The 25,709-nt window shown below is 38.1% G+C and overlaps 2 protein-coding genes across 5 annotated transcripts; one reads left to right on the top strand and one right to left on the bottom strand.

Moving 5' to 3' along the window:
• The first annotated feature begins 775 nt into the window (after positions 1-775).
• LOC113348398 (calmodulin-like protein 7) lies at positions 776-2,517 on the top strand. The gene is made up of 2 exons (XM_026592152.1): positions 776-1,711; positions 2,080-2,517. The coding sequence occupies exon 1, from the start codon at positions 933-935 to the stop codon at positions 1,677-1,679; it is 747 nt and encodes a 248-aa protein (XP_026447937.1). The 5' UTR covers positions 776-932; the 3' UTR covers positions 1,680-1,711; positions 2,080-2,517.
• Positions 2,518-3,304: 787 nt separating this feature from the next.
• Positions 3,305-8,453, bottom strand: LOC113348399 (protein argonaute 16-like). Of its 4 annotated transcripts, none has more exons than XM_026592156.1 (21): positions 8,387-8,453; positions 7,987-8,104; positions 7,600-7,913; positions 7,223-7,299; positions 7,039-7,133; positions 6,764-6,913; positions 6,564-6,677; positions 6,384-6,491; positions 6,229-6,300; positions 6,021-6,114; positions 5,723-5,930; positions 5,497-5,627; positions 5,251-5,379; positions 5,030-5,166; positions 4,812-4,883; positions 4,641-4,704; positions 4,437-4,548; positions 4,242-4,305; positions 3,988-4,082; positions 3,859-3,890; positions 3,305-3,697 (listed from the first exon to the last, which is right to left on the bottom strand). In XM_026592156.1, exons 11-18 carry the CDS (start codon positions 5,925-5,927, stop codon positions 4,247-4,249), a joined length of 909 nt encoding a protein of 302 aa, XP_026447941.1. In that variant the 5' UTR covers positions 5,928-5,930; positions 6,021-6,114; positions 6,229-6,300; positions 6,384-6,491; positions 6,564-6,677; positions 6,764-6,913; positions 7,039-7,133; positions 7,223-7,299; positions 7,600-7,913; positions 7,987-8,104; positions 8,387-8,453; the 3' UTR covers positions 3,305-3,697; positions 3,859-3,890; positions 3,988-4,082; positions 4,242-4,246. The 4 variants fall into 4 exon arrangements, with proteins under 4 accessions (XP_026447941.1, XP_026447938.1, XP_026447940.1 ...); XM_026592153.1 differs by having other exon boundaries at positions 3,988-4,092; XM_026592155.1 differs by lacking the exon at positions 6,384-6,491 and having other exon boundaries at positions 3,988-4,092.
• Between the last annotated feature and the right edge of the window lie 17,256 nt (positions 8,454-25,709).

The raw sequence follows: 25,709 nt of genomic DNA on the forward strand, positions 1-25,709 counted from the left end.
AATGAGCTGGGATTATTTGTGCAACATTGTGATTTTATAATGTTTTAATTTTCTCTAAAAAACTACTTTATTGCTGTTGTAATTTTTCATGTTGGTATAAACAACTTAAAGAACGGGGAGAACTAAACACTTGTTAACTAGGGAAATTTCATGGACAATATTACTTGAACATTATCTTATAAAATTTGTACCAATTTTTTTTTAAAGTCCAAATGATAAAATTTTTTTGAAGCTAATATTCTGATGATACGTTCCGTTTATCAAACTCTAAATTTCTATGAAAAATGAACGAAATTCGAAATACCAAAACCTCACCATCTACCGTTTTAAGTTAGACCATTAATTTATAAAAGTTGATTTTCAAAGTGATAGATTGTGATGTTACATGTTTTAGATTATGTTCATGCTTTATGGAATTGTCGAGTTTCATAATAGATGATGGTATTACAGGCTTCAGATTATGTTCACTTTTTTTGGAATTGTCGAGTTTCATAAAAATAACGTCTCTCGTTGTACCAACTTTGCTAATTAAGACTTTGCAACTGCCATCAGTAGGAAACACTAATCCAACTAATCAAACCACCTCGCTTATTGTACACAAAAAGGCTAACAGTGAAGCACATTATCGTTATCGTACTATGTTGTACTGTCAATCTCATTAGCCCTAATAAATAAATGCTAAATAAATATATTCAAGAAAGTTTTCATTTAACAGTTATTATTATAATTATCCACGCGCTTTGTGGGGATCAACTGTCACAACTCGCAAAGAAAGGGAAAAACGCGTTATTCTTTTCAGTTAAGATTTTTTTTTTCCAACTCCCATCCAAATGTATTCATCATCTCCAAATCTCATCTCCATTTTTTTCTACCACTTCTCCTCCTCCTCTTCTTCCTGGATCCTTCCTCATAATCACCAGTAAAAAGGAAAAATGGTTTTGGCTATAGTATTACTAGCAATTCTTTTCCTAATTGGTTTCATCAATACACTTTTCTATATCCCTCCAAACAAACTCTTTGTACTGATCCAATCTTATTTCCTAAAAACATTGTTTTCACAAGAAAAAAATCACAAGGAAGTGCCAAGGAACAGTAGTACTAGTACTACTTCTAGTAGTGACAGTGGTACTGTTGTTACTAGTGATAAGAATCATGGTCATGGAAAAATGGAACTTGAGAGAGTTTTTGCAACTTTTGATAAGAATGGAGATGGGTTCATAACAAAACAAGAACTTGGTGAATCACTGAAGAATATTGGTTTGTTTAGTGATGAGATTGAAGTTGATAGTATGGTTGCAAAACTTGATGTGAATGGTGATGGGTTAATTGACATTGATGAGTTTTGTGAATTGTATGATTCAATTATGGGTAAGAAGAAGAAGAGAGAAAAAAAACTAGGTGAAGAACAAGAAGAAGATGAGGATGATGATGATGTGGATGATGAAGAAGAAGTAATGAAAGAAGCTTTTGATGTTTTTGATGGAGATAAAGATGGGTTAATCAGTGTTGAGGAATTAGGTATAGTTTTGAAATCTCTAGGGCTGAAACAAGGGATGAAGGTTGAAGAATGTAAAGAAATGATAAGAAAAGTTGATATGGATGGTGACGGTATGGTTAGTTTTGATGAGTTCAAATTGATGATGAAATCTGGAACTAATCTCATTCAAGTTATCTCCTAGAAGAAGAAGAAGGACCTTTGATGGATCTACTAGTAAGTCTTTTACTCTCTTTTCGAGATCTTATGTGCAATCTAAAGAACAAGACAAAGCTAAAATGGGCAATCTCAAAGAAGAATGGGATTCCCTGAAAGATTGGAGGAAGATCGACTTGGTCAACTATGTAAATATTAGCAAACGTTGACTTGTTTTTTTCTTAGTTGGACTTCATTTTTTTTCTTTGATTGATTTTGGTACTTAGGTGTTCCTTTTAGTACTAGTAGTATTTTTATATTTTAGTTGGTAAATTAGATTGGCAATCCCAAACTTTGTTTTTTTTCTTCCACTCTTTTTGACTCTTATCAATCAAAGTACAATTACAAAATTCTCTTTGTTTGGTTTTTCTTTGTTTTCTTTTGTGTAGTGGGTTGGAGATTTATCCAACGAAAAATTAGTTGGCTCGTATTGAAGGACCATGAAGAAGTTACGGCATTTGGGGAGTGGAGGTCAGTTTCCCACTTGGAAGGAAGAAGTGACTCCTACCTTGTGGGAGTTGCTCCTTGGGACTTTTGGGCATGAAGTTGTATCAAAAAATGTCTAGATTTGATTGACATGGGGCAGAGGCCTTAGGACAGTGTGAACAAGTTTCAGACTCTCAGCACTGAAATACTACTTTGATCAAGAGTCTAATCTTAAATTCCTTGAATTGGAACTTTGGGATTCTAACCTTCTTCATTGCAAATTCTTTGTTTGTTTTTTGTTCTTTAAGTTTTCGTTTAGAATAGGCCAACTCAGTTGCCTTTTATGTTTGTACGTACCTTGTAATCAAGCCCTATAAATATAGAGTTATTTTTGCTATTTATTCACAACCCAGAAGAAGAAAAACCCTAACTTAAATCTCCAACACTGTTTTGAGAAGAGGCAGAGCCGCAGAGAGCAATGGGATACCTGACAGAAGATTTGATGATCAATATTCTCATCCGTGTACCGCTAAAATCAATCTCCAGATGTATGTGCGTATGAAAGGATTGGTATAAGTTATTGTACCGTCTGGATTTTGTTCAATTGAAACTTGAGCATGATTTTGAAAGTGAAACCGCACTAGTGTTTGATTTTCTTAATAGGGCATCCAATGTTGAACACCATCATCCGATATCAAGAACTTTTACCACCCAACAGGAGACTGAAATTCCCAATAAGGCATCCCATGTTGGATGCAACACATGTAGACTTGCTGCCGGGTTTAATGAAATCAGTTTGATTGATGCTACTGTGGGCCTGTGGCTGAAAAGATAGGACGTAATCCGGCCTACTATGATGTTCCCAATTATGGGAAAATTGCTATGGACAACTCACACAGAGATAAAGAGATTCGTTTGACATGCTTGGCTAGTTTGTTGTCAGACCGGGCTAAGATCAAAGATGAAGAATCATTCATCCAGAGTTACATCAAGTGCAATAATTTGAGTTACATCAAAGATGGCGATCAATGTAATAATTTGAACATAGTTCATTTTCATTTCAAACTGATCTTTCTTACCTGTTTCCGAACAATTCCCAGATTAATTAGGATACAGAAGAATCTAAGAATAAGAACTGATGCATAATAGCTAATTCAGTATATATAATATTAGAATTTAATTTGTGTAATGAGAACCAATAGTATTGGAACTTAGTTTGTGCAATGAGAAGCAATATTGACTTAAAGTTCAAGGAACAAAAATAAAGTTCAAGGAACGACTTACTATCTAAGATGCCTCTACTGGGGTACTTTTATTTATTTTTCTTTACACCAATATATACCTATCTCACTCAACAAAACTTACCATCTCCTTCAAAAAATACTGAGATACTTGCTATTGCCGTTTATGGTGTACTTCAAACTCAACAACAAAATATGTAAATACAGGTCCGTGGTATGCCCTAACCTCAACAAAACAACATCTCATTTGCGACACTTGGGTGTAGCCTTGGAAGCTTACCAGATTTTAAAAATTGGCGCATCTGTGAGGCAACGCAACGGGCATACTGGATTGGTGCAACTAGATACACCACAAAAGATGAAACAAACGCCGTTAGAACGGAGCTTCAGTGAATACAAATTACAGAAGTAGGGTATATACTGTTAATACGCATAAATAGGCTTAACAGCTTAATAAGATACTTCACTAGCTTTAGAAAAAACTAGGATAGAGTAACTTACCTATTGGGATCGATGCCGTCTTAGTTTGGTATCTGAATCAGCAATGAAAGAGGATGTTAGAATACTCGCATTAGCATCAGGAACTTACAGTCATAGTTTTAAAAGGAGGTTTAAAGGATGAGCCCTTACACATAGGAAAAAGAGTGCACGAGATTCTGCAGATCCTCAAATGAGATACTAATATCATTCTTCAAGATAGAGTAGAGTGTTGGGACAGATGTTCCCTGTATTACACTGACAAATTACAAAGTAAGCTTCAGAATACAAAATGTGTATTGAAAAAATGATAATCATGAGAACATTGGATTCAGACATCGAAGACCTCGCTAAGCTATTAAATTTGATGCAAAACCACAACCCAATTATGAAAGAAAATCGCTTACACTAGCTACATGATGGGGCACATGTAAAAGCTTTGAAACTTAGAATGCACATCCACCACTGTTCCTGTAGAGAAACAAGTATGCACAAAAAAATATCCAGAAGTGGAAGGAATCTGAGAAGCTAGAATTCTAAAGCAGAATATGATAGAGAAAGCCTACAGATATAAAGAGTATAAGTGGAGGAAGAAGAAAAACCTGGTGGAACATTTCCAGGGACGCCACCAACTTTGAATAACTTTGAACGATGGCTCCTTTGAGCAACAATAACAGTGAACTTCGGCAGTGGCGCTAGCAGCTGTCTGATAGCCTAAATCGCAAGACAAAAATTGGATGCTGAGTAGTTCATCCTAGTTTTTTATTATCTTGTGACAAAAATTGCAGAAGTTAAGCAAGACAAACCTTTTTAATAGCCTCCAATTCAATCTCCAGTACTTGGCTGAATTGGGACTCACTCACTCCATTTCTACAAAAAAAAAAAAAAATCAATGAAAACACATAGCCAGGTTTATTTCCTACTAAATAGAATGTTGACATCTCAGTAAAAAAACCATACAGAAAATGCTAGTATACCTGAAAATGAGAATCTGTCCTGGTATAACAAACTCTTGTCGATTAGAATCAAAGAACTCCCGCAAAAGCTCCCTACAATTTAGAGCAACGAGAAAATTTAGCAACAAGACCTGTATCGCTTACTTTTCCATTCCAAAACGTGAAATTTTGACTTAACCCCCACAATAAACATTGATCGCAGGACTTTAATACTATATAATAATTTTTAAAGTTGCTACCTGATTATTCCTTCGTCTTCCCCTTCAGCTGATGGACTGTACAATGAATCGTATGTGAACATCTTATCTGTCGATGATTGAGTACGTACAGATGCCCCATACGTTGAAAAACAAGGCCAATAGGAGGAACCCACCACCTGGAATTTCAGCACACATGTAACATCAATGCCAATCAAGCCACAATCCAAGTATGAAACAGTCGAGATCAGGTAATTACTTACAGAGGCAATGGATGGGATATTTGAGTGACCTGGCCTTGGAGACACACCAATACTCATTCCCAATATCAAGGTTGGAATTTTAGTTATAATACAAGGAACATTAGATAGCCAAAAGTTTATACCTCCAAGCTACAAATAAACAGAGAATTAATATGCTCAGAAAAATGAGAGAATAAGAAGGCACAGATAATTACAAAAGCCAGTCAAGGGCAGTAAACCAATTAGCATAACGTAACAATACAATACCTTTATGTTAATTTCTAAAATATTATCAGTGAGGTACTGGTTATCCATGGTTGTTGGACTAGTCTCTGAGTCTACGGAGATGCACTGCGAGATAACTCCTGCTTCCGTCGGGCATTTCTTCATCCAAGGTCCTTAGTAATAGAAAATTTAGCAGTTAAATATTAAACAAGAAGGACCTGAAGCGAAAAGGACATTTACTGCTGAAATTATGTGTTCAAAGCCACACCATAGATATCAGAATTCTTCTCCATGATACAAAGAACGAATTCAACACGTAGCCTCAGTTGTAACCCTTCATATTTCATTTTAAGAGTGCCAAGATCGAAATTAGGTTTCTCTTTCTTTATTTGTTGAAACATGTTTTCTACTCTTTCCTCAGGAGATAAACTCTTGGAATGTTCTTCTTCATTGATATGTACCGGCATGGCCATGCGCTGCATATTATGGAAGGAATCAGCTTATTTCATCTTAAGTCGTAAAAGTCAACAGATACTGGGTTAAAATGTGGTTAGAAAGTTACTTACAATTTTCTTATCTTTTGCACATTGAACGAGAATTATAGCCAGAAGAAAAATCAACAACACACCAGTTCTCGATTTTGACTGGTATAACTAGCCTCTATTAAGAGTGAATGTCATTTCCACATCAATTTCCTTCATCGTACAATAGAATAACATAGTGGAAGAGCCAAAAAACACCATAATTTATCTTCAAAATACAGTCATTCTCTACCTTTCCGTCATAGTTCCACTGACCATTAGTTGGCCTATCCATAGAAGGCTTTTTGCGAGGACCGAATTTCAACTAAAAATGGAACGATAAAAAGGGCTGAGATAAAAAATGTATAGTACCAACATACTGGAAAATTAATCAAATGAAAGGCCCACCTCAGGTGGAGGAAGAACATGTCCCCTAACTGAAATCGGGTGATTCTCAATGGACATACCAATGGCACTAAGCGATGAATTCGCTTTACAGAAGTAGTCTTTCAAAAACTGTAAAGTGAAATTACATATGAAAAACTCGAGATGTAAGCACAAAGAAAAGTCGGTAAAAAAGATGCTTACATCAGTCAGAGCTTTCATAGACTCTGCAGGAGACCTACTTTGTGCAGCTAAAGATGATCTTTGCGAAGCCGATGTGGAACGTGTATATTTTTGCAGGGGTATGAGCGAACAGAGCTGGAGCGCAGAAAACAATCAAACTGCCTAATAAGGAAATCCAGATTCCATAGCACATTACCAGATCGTATTAGGATCATACTAACCTCTATAGGAACGTAATTGGGTTTATTTGGCCCGCCAACATCAACGCAAGGAATGTCTGCCAAAGTAATTGGTGGGGACCTTAGAGTTTACATAGTTTTGCGTAGTAATTATAAACATTAACAGGTTTTGGTCCCCCTTTCATGCAGAACCTGCATCATAATAACATAAACAAGTTCAAGTCTCAAGTCTCAACTTTCACGGAAAGGAATCTGATCAACTATAACAAGCCAGCAAAAGCGGAGAACAAAAATGGATGAGGGTGAAATTGACATACAATTGTTTGCAAGTTTCCTTGCTTAACTCTTTGATCTTCAAAACTTCGTCATCCCAATCCGTTTTGACTTTCCTATCCTTCAGTATCTCGTTGGCCTGAAACCTCCTTGGAATCAACATCAATAGCTGAATAGATGTGGAGCATTTTAAGCCACGGAGCCATGGAGAGTACAATAGCTTACTACCTTTTTCCAGTCAATTCTAAGAATCTAAGATGATCCTCTCACACGACCAGGAGTCAACATCGTTGTTGAGGACATATCTGTACAGAACAATGAAATAAATTTGAAAACAATATATATGGTGCAAAACTAGACTAAATGATGATGGTGACAACAAGAAAATTATCCGTATTCAAGGTCAGGCCACTTATTTCGGTACAGAACCTCAAATAAAACCCTTGAATACCAGTAACACCGCCACCAACATTGACATAGCATTTCTTATCATCCACAAAGATGGACTGCCCAACAAAAAGGTCACCTCTGTGCATGAAAAAAAGTACTAGCTCGGTATAATCCGAGAACGAGATAAATCACAGATAAGTTACAAATTAACTCACCTTTCAATGTCATGGTGCTGCAATATTGTATCAAGTGCATACAATACATCTTCAGTAACTTTTGTGTTAGTTCTTTGATGATCTGGCAATATTTGAATGCTCTTATTGAAAGTGATCTTAATATAAAACATCCCAAAATCATATGCGTTAGAGAAGACAGATGCAGTTCCAGTAATCAATTCCTTAAGGAATACAGTTCCTTCTCCAACATAAAAAAATTCCTGCATTATGAATCGCTCTTTCAATGTGTCCCTAAGTATCCTCCTCCTGGTTGATTCGATCACTTCGTTTTTTCCTTTACTAGTAATATCAACCTGTGCAATAGTCAAGTGAATTAAGTTGCATTGAAGATCAAACAAACTTAAATGAATAGAACAATTGATTTACCTTGTACTGGTGTAAAGTTACATTCAATGACAACTTTACTCTGAAATGATTTGTGCAAATATCTAAAGAAGTTGGAGATGATGGTGGAAGAGGACGTTCCTCCTCCATATCCTGACACCTGGAATAACAAAACAGTTGGTACGCAAAAAATCGAAAACCGCAGTTACTAGAGAATTTTCTCATCAAGAAAGTTAAGTTTTCCAACATCAACAACGAAATTTAATACGGCTAAATAATCAAGAAACAATTTGAACGTCCAGAAACCCTAAGTTTCCATGAAACTTTACCAAACCCTTTCAGATGGAAACAACAGCAACATTAATCAATTAATCTAAATATGAGAAGTACAATGTGGAAAAAATAAAGAGCATAAGAAATCGGAGTTTTAAGAAACACTCACAAGTGCGTAGATGAGAGGATTCTCCGGTGAGAAAAGCAGTCGGAGAGAGGGAGTGAGAATGTGAAACCAGTAATGAAAATTTTGGACTACCAGAAGTAATAGAAAGTTTGGAGTTATAGAAGTAAGAAAAAACAAGTTTCGGACCGGAGACCCTCTTTAGGAACGATTTTTTTTTTTTTTTGGGACCATGGTTCTATTTTTAGTAAGACATTTAGAAGTAAATATAGGTCATTCCTTATCTAGATATTTATATTAATACCTAAACTACTTTCCTGATTAATTTTTAATGATTAGTAAAATCATTAGTGAAATGATTAAGCTAAAGAAGTAGAATTATTGAGAGAGTAAAGTTAGAGAAGATGAAGAAGAAAAACATGGAAAATAAAAAAAAAATGAGTTCACTAATCTTGAGTATTCAAGTGATGATTCAAGTGATGATAGCACATCTGAATCTTCATCTCCTTCCTCTCCTAGAGTATTTGTTAATCTTCACAATGATCTGGATATGAGTTATTTCTTAGATGGTGATTGTATTCTTCCCCAAACTCAATCTCAAGATGAAAACGATGGATTTTACCAACCACAACCGGAGGAAGAGCATTTGGGTTATCAGGTATGCTTCAAACTTAGATAATGTTGGTTTAATTGCTCCAAACTTTCAAAAAAATAAAAAAATTTATGTAGATTTGGGCCAGTTCGGTTACCATATGTCAAGAACATGTAACCGAACACACCTGAAAGTGTAGTTCGGTTACGTTTTCCAAACACGCGGGTTACTGAACTCGCTCGTTAATGGAGGTTTTGGTCGTACAACGTAATGTTCGGTTTGCCCGCAGTGTAACCGAACTTTAGGGTCTAGAAGTTCGGTTGGTTCGCAAACTTTTATCCAAAAGCGTATCTAACCGAACTCACCGATAAAAAAAACAACCAAAGTTACAGTGCTATATTCGGTTACCTAGTATAAAATGGTAGGTAACCGAACTTTGAACTTAACAATTTATTTGGGTACATCTTGTGTGTTCGGTTACATATCAAATTGCTCTACCAACCAAACTTAAAGTTCGGTGATATCCTTATTTTGCGAAGGAACCGAACTTATGGACTTGTGTTGTTCTAATACAAGGAGTTCGGTTAAAAGTACTTTTTGCGAATCAACCGAAATCTGAGTTCGGTTAAGAAAAAATTAATTCGTGATAACCGAACTTTTTGCGACGAAACCGAACGTTTTGCTATGTAACCGAACTAAAAGTTCGGCTGAGACTTGTTTTTTGCAACGTAACCGAACTTTTCTCTGAAAAAAAGAACCTCCATTAAAGCTCTCTGCAACTTCCATTTTCAACTCATTTTGATGATTACTTCTCATTTATTCAACCAAAAACGAATGACAAGTAATGGGTTTGTGAGAATATCTTTGTTAATGTTTTAAATTAAGCTATATAGAGGTGGTGGTGGTTGATGGTGGTGGTAATCGGTGGTTGGTGGTGGTGATAATCGGAGGTGGTGGTGGTGGTAATCGGCGGTGGTGGGCGGTGGTGGTGGTAATCGGTGGTTGGTGGTGGTGATAATCGGAGGTGGTGGTGGGCGGTTGTGGTGGTGGTAATCGGTTGTTGGTGGTGGTGATAATCGGGGGTGGTGGTAATCGGCGATGGTGGGCGGTGGTGGTGGGAGGAGGTGATGGTTATTAGATTGGTTTTAAATTAAATTAAGTTAAGAGTAGGTTAGTCATTTCAACACTTTAGGACACCCCATATACCTATAGGGAAGGTGGCCTAATAAAACCATGGTCCCTAAAAAATCATTCATCTTTAAGGCTAACTTAAAGAATGTTTCCCAGGGTTCTACGGCGGCCCATATAAAGAAAATAAACCTGTTTGGATGTCACTCTGCATGTTGTTCTTTTGACTTCTCGAAACAGAAAAGTCAGGAGTTAATTTGGGGGTATACAGTTTCAAAATAACTTCTAGAGAAAAGTTATAACGTGTTTGGATGAATATCCAAAAGTAACTTTTTGATTTATAGAAATCGAAAAGTAAGAAGTCAGTTTGTGTAGAGAATTCCAAAACAACTTCTAGAAATCGAAAAGCAACTTTTCGTGAAGCAAAATAGTTTAGCTTCTCACTTCTGCTTCTGGTATCCAAACACGCTAACTTTTGGTGAAGAAAAAACATTTTGCTTCTGATTTCTACTTCTGGTATCTAAATAGTCTTTTAAACATCTCCTTTTAAAAATTTAAGTTATATGAGCGTCGTGTCTAACAATGAGCGTAAATAGATGAGAAACGAGCTTTGGACATTAGTAAATCTAGTGAGGACACTTGGCATAACTCTATTGATCGAGATAAATATTAAGTTCACTTTATTTACTTCAAGCATTTAACCCTCCGTTAATAACACCGTCTGCAAAACGATGGGAGGACAATACTTCTGTCAGAGTTTACACCTAACTAATTTAGTTATACTTTTGAAAAACCGGAGGTATAATAACCACACCCAACAATTCGTTTAGCAATCTGTATGAACAAACTCCAATATACTTTCAAGAGAATCAACTAGACAGTCAGACTCAATATTAAAAAGAGTATATCCAAGAGTTGTATCTCAATTTCTCTTATCCAATCCGCAATCAAACAAATATGAATTCGCGAGCCCGATTGAATATCGAGAAATAACTTGAACGGTACCAAAGACCAATGTTCAAGTGTCAATCAATTTATATCAACAACCAAAGGTTGGATTATCTAATTGATTGAACTTACGTACGACCTGTGATATTTCAATTATATAAAAATATAATACGGAAAAGAAATAACACAGACACCAGAAATTTTGTTAACGAGGAAACCGCAAATGCAGAAAAACCCCGGGTCCTAGTCCAGATTTGAACACCATACTGTATTAAGCCGCTACAAACACTAGCCTACTACAAATTAACTTCGGACTGGAATATAGTTGAACCCTAATCAATTTCACATCGTTTCAAAGTACAGTCGCGTTCCTTACGCCTCTAAATCCCAGCATCACTCTGCGCACTTGATTCCCTTAGTTGATCTCACCCACAACCAAGAATTGCTACGACCCAAAGTCGAAGACTTAAATAAACAAATCTATCTCATACAGAAAAGTCTATTGATATGAATGAATATGTCTCCCACAGAAATACTCAAAAGTTTTTTGTTCCATCTTTTGATAAATCAAGGTGAACATGAACCAATTGATATACCATACTTATATTCCCGAAGAACAACCTAATATATCAATCACCTCACAATAATCTTTATCATATGGTAGCGAAACAAGATATTGCGGAATCACAAACAATAAGACGAAGATGTTTGTGACTACTTTTTATCTTGCCTATCGGAGAATAAATCTCGAGCAAATCTTTGATAAGATAGTATTCAATCATGATAGAAAACAGCAAGATCTGAACACGCAACTACATGGAAATATATAGTATCACACATGATGTGTGGGGATTAGGTTTCCCAGTTGCTAGAGTTCTCCTTTATATAATTTTCAAATCAGGGTTTGCAATCTAAGTTATGTTGGTAACAAGCATTACTAAGTTACAAAGATACTATTTATTGGGGGGGGGGGGGGGGGGGGGGGGGGGGGGGGGGGGGGGGGGGGGGGGGGGGGGGGGGGGGGGGGGGGGGGGAGGGGTGGGGGGGGGGGGGGGGGGGGGGGGGGGGGGTGGGGGGGAATGAAAAAGGCTTGACTAAAAATGGGAAGAAAGAAAAGAGTACATCCTAAAAATGATAATTTGTAGTTCATGCAAATATGTAAGTCGATATATAGCTACTCCGTTACGTGTACGAGTACATGTAATACGGCTTCATACTTATAAAAGTTATCTCAGTTTGTAAGACTGATAACACCGTCTTGTATTCCGATTATAGTAGTTCTATATTTTTTCTCTAAGTCCATTCGAAACATTCTCGAATAACATCAATGACATATATCACTGTTCCAGGCTATTTTTGAATGATAAACTTCAATCATGATTTTGGTTCCGAATAATAAATTTTTCTCCACCGATATTGATAAAATATGAGCAAATGATCATTAATCTTAGTCATTAGATTTCGAGAAATTCGTAAACTAAATAATTAGTTCTCGATTCGAAATTCTTGTCTATGCAAGCTAGTCTAATTAGTTATAAGACAAACGTCTCAAGGATAGAAAAGTGAATATAACTTGAGAAATAGGTGGTTCAGTTTTCACTTACTTTTTGTTGATGAAGTTCTACAAAATCTTCGGTTGATCTTCGCCTTGAAACGGTAGAACGAAAATGATGACTGGTTCGTTTCTAAACTACCTCTATCCTAGACCGAGACTTAACTAATTGTAGACTATAAATCAAGATATAATTTTGACAACTAAATTTGAAAACAATCTTTAGATAGCAACACTTGTGAGTTCGACCAAACAATGCTCTAACAATATCCCCCTTTGTCAGTTTTAATGACAAAACTATTAATACATATGGATAACAAAATTAAATCTTCGAAAACTCCTTGATCCATCATGTCTTGATTTCCTTGGTTTCTTCAACTCTCCTTGAACTCTTCATTATTTCAAGTTGCAATGATTTTGAAAGTGTTCAACTCAGCATCGTTGTTGTTGAAAATCCGTAGCTATAACAACTTTCATCGTTATACAGAAACATAGTATTATTATATTCTCTTCAAAGTTCAATTGTATCTCTGAAGTAAAACTATGGTAATATGTTTCTTCCCCTTAATCAATACTTACATCTTGTGTATAATAGGTAAAACTTGTAGTTTAATGATACACTTCCCCTTACATAATGATCTGTAAACCATATGTATGTAGTATGAAACTACTAAATAATTCTTCCCCTTTTTGTCAATAAAATTAACAAAGGTACGAAAATCGCGGGATCATAATGAATGCAATTGAAAATCAGGGGGTCTAACAACCTCACCCAATATTTCGATTAGCAATCTGTATGGACTAACTCCAATATACTTTTAAGAGAATCAACTTTACAGTCAGACTCAATCTTAACAAAAAGTATATCAAAGAGTTAATATCTCGATCTCTTGATTTAATCTATACTCAAGCAAATAGAAATCTGCGAGTCTTTATTAAATACAAGAGATATAAACTTGGATGGTACCAAAGAACAATATCCAAGGATCAATCAATTTCCAATCAACAACCAAAGGTTGGATTTCACAATTGATCGATACAACGCACAACCTGTGATATTTCAATTATATAACAAAATATAATGCGGAATAGAAATAACACAGACACCAGAAGTTTTGTTAACAAGGAAACCGCAAATGCAGAAAAACCCCGAGACTTAGTCCAGATTGAACACGACACTGTATTAAGCCGCTACAGAAACTAGCCTACTACAAACTAAATTCGATCTGGAATATAGTTAAACCCCTAAATTCGGTCTCACACTGATTCAAGGTACAGTGCGCACCTTATGTCTTTGATCCCAGCAGGATGATACGCATTTGATTCCCTTAGATGATCTCACCCACAAACAAGAGTTACTACGACCCAAAGTCGAAAACTTTAATAAACAAATCTGTGTCACACAGAAAAGTCTACGGTAATAGATAAATCTGTCTCCCACAGATAAACCTACAAGTTTTGTTACGTCTTTTGATAAAATCAAGGTGAACAGGAACCAATCGATAACCCAAACTTATATTCCCGAAGAAAAGCCTAGAATTATCAATCACCTCACAATAATCTTAATCGTATGGTAGCGAAAAAAGATATTGCGGAATCACAAACGATGAGACTAAGATGTTTGTGATTTATTTTTATCTTGCCCTATCGGAGATAGAATCTCAAGTCAATCTTACAATTGAACTCGTACGATAGAAATGGCAAGATCAGATCGCACAACTACAAGAGAAGTAGTTTCGTCTGGCTTCACAATCCCAATGAAGTCTTTAAGTCGTTAACCTACAGGGTCTCGAGAAGAAACCTAAGGTTAAAGGATAATCGAATCTAGCTAAACCAACTAGTATCACACAGGAGGTGTGGGGATTTGTTTGCCTATTTGTTAGAGTTCTCCTTTATATAGTTTTCAAATCAGGGTTTGCAATCAATGTTAGCTTAGTAACAAACCATTCAATATTCACCGTTAGATGAAAACCTGATTAGATACAAGTTAATATTTTTCAAACGTTAGATCGAAACTTAGCTTGTCATACACAAATGAAATGTATTTCATTTAGGTTTGAGTAACCGTAACTAAACGTGTCCACTTGGTTGGTTCACAAATAGTTAACCAATGGTTAGCCATATGAGTAACTTTCATGTTAACCGTATTCATCTTCTTCACAACTAGTTCAAATGACTTCAAACGAACTAGTTTAAGAGTTGTTCAATTGCTTATATCTTTATACATAGACACAATTGAAACAAAATCGGTTTGATTCATTTGAATCAATTCATGAATAATATAGCCACGGTTTGCAAAGATTGCATTCCTTATAGTTTATTGTTTAAGTTCATGAACTACCGATTTGAGAAAATAACCAGCTTGGGTACGCATACGGGTATGCGTACCTAGCAACCGGATTGAGTTGGTTTTGGTTTCCAAACTCAGCAGAATTTTTCGGGAGGAAACGTTCCGCCAATACGTGTACCTAAGGTGACTGGTTTACTAGTTTGCAAATAACAAACTCAGCAGAATTTTCCGAGTGGGAAAGTTCCGCCCGTACGCGTACCCAACCTGTCTCCTTTACCAATTTCGTATGCACACATATGAACACACTTGGTTTCCGGTACATGGATTTATACATTAATGTGCGAACACACTATATATGCTTATATATATAGATGGTTACGTAATCTCAAATCCACATTCCAATCATTGAAACATTCTTCTATAATGTTATAATAGTTGTTATTCACAACTATCGTCATCAAAGCAATTTTCAAGAGATTGAAACGTCATCATGACTTTCGTCACGGGTTAAGATGAAATTGAATACAGCGAAAGCTTACCAACATATAATTCGAGAAATAGATAGGCGAGATAAACTCAACTCGAAATAGCAAATATGTATGTATGAAAACTATCATATTTATACGGCTTTGTCTCAAGAGTAGGAGATAGAGTAGATAGAATTTTGAGTGATAGATAATTTCAAGTCTCCACATACCTTTTGGTCGGATGAAATTTCACTGGTTCCTTGAGTAGTTCTTCGTTTTCGTAAGATTATCGCCGTGGAGTCTGGAGCTCAACTATACTTAACTATCCTAGTCCGAGACTTAGCTATAAGTAGACTAGAAATCAAGACATATGATTTTGACAACTAAATTTGACAAACAAGCTTGAGATATCAACGCTTGCGAGTTCGACCGAGAAGTGCTCTAACAATCTCCCCTTTTGTCAATTTTAGTGACAGAACTATCAATACATATGGATTACAAAATACATAAAACTTTGTAGCTTCTCGTCCACATGCTTGATCTTCTTGGTGCTTCAGCATTACTCGAAAACTTCGTATTTTCCAAGTACTCCCACGATTCCACAGATGTTCAGTTCAGCATCATAGTTGTTGAAGATCGGTAACTATAACAATGAGAAAACAAAAGCTCTCGATCATTGTTATACAGTGTCATAGTATTATTACACAGTATCAAAGTTCTTATATCACAACTTCGACAACAATATTGTGGTGATATGTATCACTCCCCCTTAGTCAATACTTTCATCTCAACATGAAAACCACTCCCCTTACATAATGATCCGAAAACCATATGTATTTGTAGTAGGGCTGTCAATGGGTACCCGTTACCCGGAACCGAAACCGGACCCGAGTGAATAGGGTCCGGTTCCGGGTCCCAAAATTGGACCCATTAACAAGTTAGGACCCGACGGGTAATTACCCGATTGGACCCGAATCTAAACGGGTCCGAACGGGTAATACCCGATGGGTACCCGCGGGTAACGGGTACCCGGTTATTCATTCTTTTATCCCTCTTTTTAGCAAAATTACAAGTATTTTGCTAGTTTGGTTTTGAATTTTTTTTCTCATTTTTCATTTCTTCTTACATTTAATCTTTATTTAGTACATTAATAAAGAAATAATACCAAATTTTTATAGAAATAAGTTTGATTCAAGCAAAAAAAGGGAAAACATCAAAATTTTGAACTTTTATGTGTGTTTTCTTAATACCCAACGGGTACCCGGAACCGATGGGTACCCGGGGTTTTAAACGGGTCCGGTTCTGGGTCCACTAATTTAGGAACCGGACCCGGAACCGCTAGTAACCGGACCCGACTTTTATAAATAGGGTCCGGGTCCAGATCCATTGATACCCGGGAGGACCCGGACCCGTTGACAGCCCTAATTTGTAGTATGGACTACATATTAATTCTCCTCCTTTTTGTCAATAAAATCGGCAAAGGTACGAAAATGAGATCCTAATGAAATTTTCACGGAGATGCTTCAAGACCAAAGAAAAGTACATACCAACTTTGTTTAGATGCAATCATAAAGCCGAAGCTAAATGCATCATCAAGGAGTTTATAAAGATACAAGATAACTCCTAAAATATTCCACAGCCGCACTCCTCACAAAGATATGGAAATTAAGCGCAAGTTCAAAAGAACTCTCTCCCATTTGATGTCATTCCCGAAAGAATAACAAGAGCGAGCTTACTTTCACAAGAAAATATGGATTTCTTTGGACACCAAAAACCACAAAGGAAATGATTTTTGTATCCAAAATTCTCAATTTAACTAATCACAAGAGAACCCATGATTAATTTAATCGGAATACACAACCAAGTTAATCACAAATGAATTCATGATTAGTTTAGTTGGAAACGCTCAAATAAGAAGGATTATGGAGCCGCAAAGTATATACATAAAATACGGATCAGGGAAGATCAATACTGCGAAATAGACAAACATGCATTCTATTTTCATCACTATTTTCATAACGACATATAATAGACATAATCTTTGTAGACAAAAAATCATCTTATCTTCATCATCATCATCATCATCATCATCATCATATTCGTCTACCACATGTCTGTCTCCATAAACATGTTCATCTGCATGTTCAAAGTCATCTGGGATTTGATCATTGTAATCTCCATAATAATCAAATGCATCATCCTCGTTTTCACCGGGAACAATTTCTTCTTCTAAATCCGTATCATCATAATCTCCATTTGATGGTGGAAGTACCACGTATTCCATATCTGAACCCTCCAAACTAGACAAGTCCCCTTTATGGTCTTCTCTACCAGGACGCGCAACAATGTTCTTTACAAGATATGTTCTTTATTGTAAGTGAATTTCTAGGTTTTCATGAGATGACATAAACATTACAAAAATACTGAGTTTTAGCCATGCCAAAGAAGCGTGGAAATTGATCAAAAATCCGTGGCAAAAGATAACTTGCCACAGCTGGCTTAGTGTAACAAATAGTCTAGTGGCTAATACTTGTTTGTGGGTGAAAATTGTTTCTGCCGATTTTTGGTAAATTCGTGTGTGTGGATGAGAAACGAGTCTAGACCCTAAACAATCCACTGCACGGGAGTACTTTTGATTCGAGAGATCAATCTGTATAATCCTGGCCTAAATCAAGAAATGGTTGTTCCATGCTTGCTTCGGTCACAAAGTGAAGGAGAAGGGTTGGTCTTAGGGAGGGAAGCGAAGAAAGTGTTGAGACCAGAATAGTTGATTCTGAAGGTGTGGTTATTTACGACTTGTATCAGAAAGTAGAACTGGCTAGTAGGATGGAAATCTAGCAAGTGATTTTTGGATACTGTGTTGTTATCTGACCAAAACTTGTTGTTTTGAGGAAATAGGTAAAACCTATTTATACAAGTCGTAATAAAACGTACTCTGGTCTCATAGGAAGTGGAAACAATTGAGTGGTGGAAGAGTAACGTGTAACGTCAGGATTTATGTTTCCATAATGAAGGGATCTGTTTACACCATTACTCTTTTCCATTACTAACCGCCCCGCTTTATGACACTTTTCTTGTAATGGGCGTATTGCACGCCGCACGCTGTAAACCGCCAGATCAATACCCTGATGAGCATCCCCCAGTTTGTTACATGTTTGATGTCTCGAGTGTTTACGTGGAAAATATATAGCATTTTGCTTCGTGGTAAGTTAAAATCCAGAGTCTTGCCGCAGGAAAAATAACATGTGATACTATTAGGCTCGTCTTGGATGGTCTCCTAAAACCTTCCACAAGTCTGTTAGTTCGATGGTGAACTTCGATGGCTGAGATCGCATCTCATGAGGAAGGGTAGTCGTTGATTATGGCTACCTTGTGTTGGCGCCTGATAATGGCGCAGTGGCATTTTGGTGTACGTCAGTGGTAAGATGGCATGGATGGCATGACTCGTGCATGCCAGTGGCACGATGGTGTAAGTGGTGTCTGGCGTAGCCATGGCCACTAGATTTAGGCGTCTGGTCGCCTGGAACTTGCTACAAGTCTGTCATTTCGTTGGAAAACTTGGATGGCTGAGATTTGTAATTCAGGAGAGAGGGTGGTTGTTGATTATATCCATATCTCGTTGTATAGCAAAGTGGCGTCATTGGATTAGTGACGCCTGCGTAGCCATGGCATAGCAGCATGCCAGTGGCGTATCCGTGGCGTTGTGGCATGGCCACGCCTGTTGCGTTGTAGCATGGCCAAAACTAGGATTTGGCTCCGCGGCCAAAGTTAGGGCTTGGCGCCGTGGCCAAGGCTAGGGTTTGGCGCCGTGGCCAATTCTAGGATTTGGCGTCGTGGCCAAAGTTATGGCTTGGCGGCGTGTCCAAGGCTAAGATTTGGCATCGTGGCCAAAGTTATGGCTTGGCGGCATGGACAAGGCTAAGATTTGGCGTCGTGGCCAAATTTATGGCTTGGCGGCGTGGCCAAGGCTAAGATTTGGCATCGTTTCCAAAGTTAGGGCTTGGCGGCATGGCCAAGGATAATATTTGGCGCTGTGGACAAATTTATGGCTTGGCGGCGTGGCCAAAGTTAGGTCTTGGCGGCATGGCTAAGGCTAAGATTTGGCGGCGTGGCCAAAATTAGGGCTTGGCGGCATGTCCAAGTCTAAATTGGCTCGTGGCATGTTGTGGACTATGACCAAAAATTAGGGCTTTGGCTAATGCTACTGAAGCAAAAGTCTTGTTTCGATCATGAAATTCTAATTGGAGTCCGTTATGGCATTGGCCACGAACAGAAAGTGGATTAACACGTAGTGGCGTCATTTGTGGCACATTGGCATGTTACTGCGGCAGAGTGGCATGTTGGCATGCCGATTAATATGTTGTTGTGGCAGGGCGTGTTTGGCTTGCCAGTTAGAATGGTAGCGCGGCAGGGTGTGTTTGGCCTTTAATGTATGGCGGCAAGTTTAGAGCGACTTGATTGGTCAAGAAAAGGGGCCGGCCAAACATAAGGCGCGACCACACCTCTAGTGCTTGTGGTGCATTTAAAGTGACCCGATTGGTCGGTAGGAAGGAGAGTGGCCGGCCAAGCATGGGTGTGGCTACAATTCTGGTGTGAGTGTGGCGGCTTTAGAGCAACCTGATTGGTTGATGTGAAATGGGGCCAGCTAATATGGGCCCAGTCACAACCTACGTACATGTGGCGGGTTGAAGGCGACCTGATTGGTCGAGGGAAATAGGACCGGTTTAGGAAGGGGCGTGGCCAATGGCAAGTGGCGCCAGCTGGCCTAAGGAATGGCCACGCCTCCCTTTGCTGCCGGGGCTCCCTGTTTTCTGATTCTGGGCAAGGTTTTTCACCTACTGATCCATGGAGGATTAATCACTTAGTTTGCCTAGGCTTACTTTCGACAAGCAAGACTTGGTATAATGCGCAAGGTGCAAAAGTAATTGGTTGAATTCTATGTGTTGATACAGAGTTCTTTAAGTTCATTGCCAAAGAGCAGCATGCTTTCTGATTGAATACCTTATGCAAAGACCTTATCCTTGATATTTTGGAAATTCGTGCTACTCTGCTGCGAGTGAACACAAATTGTCATGCCATATCAAAATTAAGGGTTCAGCCGGGGGAACATAACATATAAAGCATTCAAAGAAACTTATATTAGGTGAATATAGGCAAGGCGCCGAAATTTACAGAACATCTGGGATGGTTGCTACATGCGCCAGTCTGGATAATTTTCATGTAAATATATTGAACGGCTCAATAAATATGCCAGTGGAGAGGTGATGTGACTTTTAATGTTGTTGTAGTAATAAGATTCGTTCAAGACTTGTGAAAGCAAATTTTAGACTTAATTTTAAATAAAAAATATAGGAAACTTAAATAAAAGTATGAAAAATATGGAGAAGACTGGGGCTATGGATTCCACGAATTACCAATATCAAAGTGATTTATATTCTCTAATTGTAATTATGCAAATCCTCCGTTCAAATTGATTCTTAATATTGCAAAAGTTGATTTTTTTAGAAATAACAATTGTAAACCGAAAGTATGGGACATCAAAACCCTAGGATAGTATGCTCCATCAATTAAAATAACAATTGTTTAACAAAAACCATTTTATCTATTTATTTATCAAGGAAAATAATCATATAATAATTGCATAAATTAAATAAAATAGAGATTACCACATTTCATTGGCGAAATAGCTTCCTCCGTCTCCCCAGAAGATGGTTGTAGCTCATCATGTTGGAAACACACTCAAAATATGTAGAAATCTGCAACAGCACATGCGCGTTACAGACCGACTGTTTCAACTCTCAACTGTTATGATGAAGATAACCGTTACAAATCTGAAGATAAATGTTGCAGAAGAGGATGAAGAAACTGTTACAATGAAGATAAATGTTGCAAACCAGTTGAAGAAACTGTGACAAGCATTTTGAAGAAACCGTTACGATGGATGAAGAAATCGTCGTTGTTTCCCTATTCTTCACGAGCAGCAGCAACAACAACAACAGAGTTCTGAAAACTCTTGATTCACACCTCCTGAGCTCTCCTCTCGACCCCAAACTCTCTGTACCCCCCTCTATGTGATCCTAGGAACCTATTTATACATCATTGCGACATTGAATCTCCCAAAATCTCTTTATTTAATCCCATTATTTCTTTTATTCTCGAAAATATATTGTTTCCAAAAACCGTTTTCCTACGCGTATGCAGCTGTATTTCTTTCCTTCTATACCTTCTTCACGCTCCAGAATATCAATCAACTCTTCGAAGCACGTGCAGTACACGTTTAAATTCCTCACAACTCGTGCAAGCTCATGTTTTTCCTCCAACTCCCTGTTTGTATTAAACCAAGTTATCCAGCCAAATTTGATCGAAACAAACACCCATACTAGCTATGTTAGGACATATCACAACTACCCATGAAGTTTCAGCGATTGAATCACACAAAAACTACTCCAAACATTCGATTGAAATTCTGCAGTGAAGTGAAATGTGATGAGTGCCAAATATTGTATATATTTATCCCTTTTTGTTGGCATTTAACTCATCTTTTGATCATTAATTCTACATTTTATCCCATATTCTGTATTTTCATTGTTTTCAAGAATAAATATTTTTTCTTACTTAATTTTGCATTTTTAGGTAATAAATAAAGTTTGGATGAATAGCAGAGCGGAAAAGAGCAGAAAAGTAGTGAAAAGCCGGGAGGAATTACACAAGGAAGCCGCGAAGAATGTTGTGCACAAGACCAAAAGGGTAGAAATGGGCTCAAGAAGGAAGAATTGTTCTTAAAGAAGATATGGGCTTGGCATACCCAAGGCCCAAAACCCTTACCCAAACCCATTTTCTGTAACCAAAACCGCCTCCATCTTCAGCCGTCGGATTGGATCCATCTCATCATCCGATGGTCGCTCCTTCATCGCGCATCAAAATCTGAAGCTCCTATCACACACCATAGCACCTAAATTCTAAGCCTTCAGATTAGATCACATTTAGATCCTACGGTCGCTTCTTTGCCTGCTCATCAAATCTCGATACTTCCGCTTAACACTACATCACCTAACCTCGATCTTCGCCGTTAACTTTGTTGTATTTCACAATCCAACGGTCGAAGTGATTCATCTCTCATACCACCGTTAGATCCACCTACCATCCTCACATCCGACGGATCTCCTCGCTGCGCATCAACTTCAGATGATCCCGCTCAACACCTTAGCCATCAAACCCATCGACCCAAACAAACACCCACCTTCTTCTTCCCCAAAACTCATTTCCCCCAAATTTCTCTTCTTCCCCCGACCATGGCAGACACTGCCATGTCTGCTCCGCCGTCTCCATCTCCACCACGACCACAAGGACACCACCACCATCACCTACATCTTCCCTAGTCATGTCTGTCTTGTTCTTAGCATTAATTTTTGATGCTACCAAGAAGACAAAGATAGCTAGGGTATCACAGTGGAGAGAAGAAGGAAATTGGAGCAGCGTTCGAGTAGGGGATTAGCAGAGGAGGAGAAGTACAAGCATGGGTCGAGTCTAATTGCATCAGAGGGTGAGTTAATTTCATTATTTCTCGAAACCCTAATCCTGCTAATTTGGGGATTTTCCAATTAGGGTTTGTAGAAATCTAGTTTTCTTGTAAAAACTATAAATTGAGGATATGGGTGTGGTAGAAAAGCTCTCTGGGCTAGCCAGTAAACAAATTATTGAATCAATTCTCATTTTTTTCAATTTCTGTCTTAGCAACAGTTGATAGTGTGTATGTGTGTATCATGTTTATCTGTTGCATTTGAATTCAGTTTGTTGTATGAATGCTTTGGTTATACTCATGTCTAGCATGAGCTAATTCACTGCAACTAAGGCTCTGATGAAGCCTAGTGCACTGTTGGATGATGCATGGTTAGGATAGTGTTCTTATTGCCTGTTTGCTTGAGCAATGAGAAGTACTCAGTGCTCTGGCATGCCTGTGATTGATTGTGCTGTCAAAAGACAATCAATTCTAGGGGCATATCAGTGAGCAAGCTGATTTTCATCTCATTCTAGATGTATGCTTAGGAGCTCCAACTAAACCTAGATTGCATTGCTTGATTAGGGCACAAGGTGGATTCAATTGCCTTAGTTACTTCACACAATTCTGCATTTTTCTCTTTGTCAGTCATTATTGCTCAATACCCTTGCCTTAGGCTGCTGCCTTTGTATCACTTCTACTCTAGAAACTTGTCACTGTCACCCTTCATTGCCCTTAGCTCACTACACACTTTAGCTAGGAAGACTTCTTGTATGCTCCTCTCCCTGTGGACAAACCCCCACTCATCACTATATTATAAATCTTGACCTTGTATACTTGCAAGTGTTTTGTGTGCTTCCCATTTTCACACCAAGTTTTTGGCGCCGCTGCCGGGGAGCTGGCTGCCATATTTTTGAAGTTTTCATAGATGTTGTGTCCTTGCTGTGCTTGCATAGTTGTGTGTGTTCATTGCTATCTTGTTCACTTGCTAACTTCTGCTGGAGCTGTGCATTATTTGTTGTTGCTGCAAAGCCTGCTGCTGCTGTTGCTGCTGCTGTTGCTGTTGCTGCTGTTGCTGCTGCTGCTGGTGCCTTCTCTGCCAAGCCAAAGTCTGCTGCTGTTGTTGCTGTTGCTGCTGCTGATGAACCAAAGCAACTGTTGCTTCCAAGTGAAGCTGCTGGGCTGCCAACTGAAGTGAAGCTGTTGGGCTCTGCCTTCTTCTGGTGGGCTTGTACTTTTCTGAATTGGGCTTCACCAAGTGCTGCTGGGCTCTGCCTCCTTTTGTTGCTGGGCTCGTGGTCTTCTGTGAGCTGGGCTCGTTGCTGCTGCTGTTGGGCTTGAGCGAGAGCTGTGTAGGACGATCCTAAAGCCCAACTGGGCTGTGCAACTAAAAGGGAACAAAAGCCTAACTGGGCTTCCCTCCTTAACCAAGTAAGCCTAAAACCATGAGTAACCCACTTGGGCCTCATTAAATATTCAATTTGGGTATGTAATAATTAATTTATTTTTAATTTCGGCTTGTAATAATTATTTTTGTTTTTATTTTTATTTTCTTTTTCTTTTATTTCCTTTTATTTTTCTTTTATGGGCTTGTAATTATTATTATTGTTTTTATTTTCTTTTATGGGTTGTGCTAATTTATGCTAGGTTTAGTTCAAAAACTCTTCCAAAGCCCAATTTTAGACCAAAAACAAAATCCCTTATTAAAACCAAAATTCCACTCCTTAAAACCAAATTCCACTTAACCCTTTCAAAACCAAATCCTTATGGGCCATGTTTTCTTCCTTATCTGTGGGCTTGTTATTTCATGAGTGGGATATGATTGTAACCTTTAGAGACCAATCAAATAGACTAGTTAGAGTAAATCAAATAGACCCAATTGACATACCCACAACTTCTGAGGAAAACACACCGGACCAATCTGAAACAATGGGAGAACCCCGTACCCTCAAGGATTATATGTACCCAACTAGAGCCAGTCAACCTTCTTGTATTGTGCTACCCGAGGCTAATGGCCATTATGAGCTGAAATCAAGCACAATACAGATGCTCCCTATTTTTAGAGGTGTTGAGAATGAAAACCCTTACCACCACGTGAGAGAATTCGAGGAAATTTGTGGAACTCTGCGTTTCACTCAAATGTCCGACGAAACCCTAAAGTTAAGGCTCTTTCCTTTCTCCCTGAAAGATAATGCAAAGGCCTGGCTGTATGCTTTACAGCCTCAATCCATCATGACATGGGATGACCTCATAAAGGAGTTTTTCAAAAAGTTTTTCCCGAATCAAAAGACTGCGACAATTCGTCAAAGTCTGAATAGCTTTGTGCAATTAGAGGGTGAGACCTTAGCTAGATACCTGGAGAGATTCAATGAATTATTGCTCCAATGTCCCCATCATGGTTTTGAAAAATGGAGACTTGTGCAAATTTTGTATGAGGGTCTAGATGTGTCCACCCGAACAACGGTTGAGTCAATGTGTAATGGTCTATTCGTAGACAAAACTGCTGATGCGTCTTGGGACTTCTTGATTGAAGTAGCTGAAAAGACGCAACAGTGGGAATCCATCCGTGAACCCAGAAAGACTACTTCCGAAGCTAGGGCTTTTAGGATTGAAGCAGATTTCGAGGGAAGAGCAAACATGGCATCAATAGTTAGGAGATTAGAAGAGTTAGAACTACATAAAAATTCAAAACCTTCCACCACTACTCTCCGAGAACATGTCGCTTCGTCTATATGTGCCGCTTGTAACGATCCCAACCATCAATTCCAAAATTGCCCCGATTTGCTTGCAGTCCAGGAATCTAGGCTTGAACAGGCACAGGCCATGTTTCAAAAACAAGAGCATAACCCTTATTCATAGACCTACAATCCAGGATGGAGAAACCACCCTAACT

This window comes from Papaver somniferum, chromosome 2 (genome assembly GCF_003573695.1).
Source record: "Papaver somniferum cultivar HN1 chromosome 2, ASM357369v1, whole genome shotgun sequence".
Lineage (NCBI taxonomy): Eukaryota > Viridiplantae > Streptophyta > Magnoliopsida > Ranunculales > Papaveraceae > Papaver > Papaver somniferum.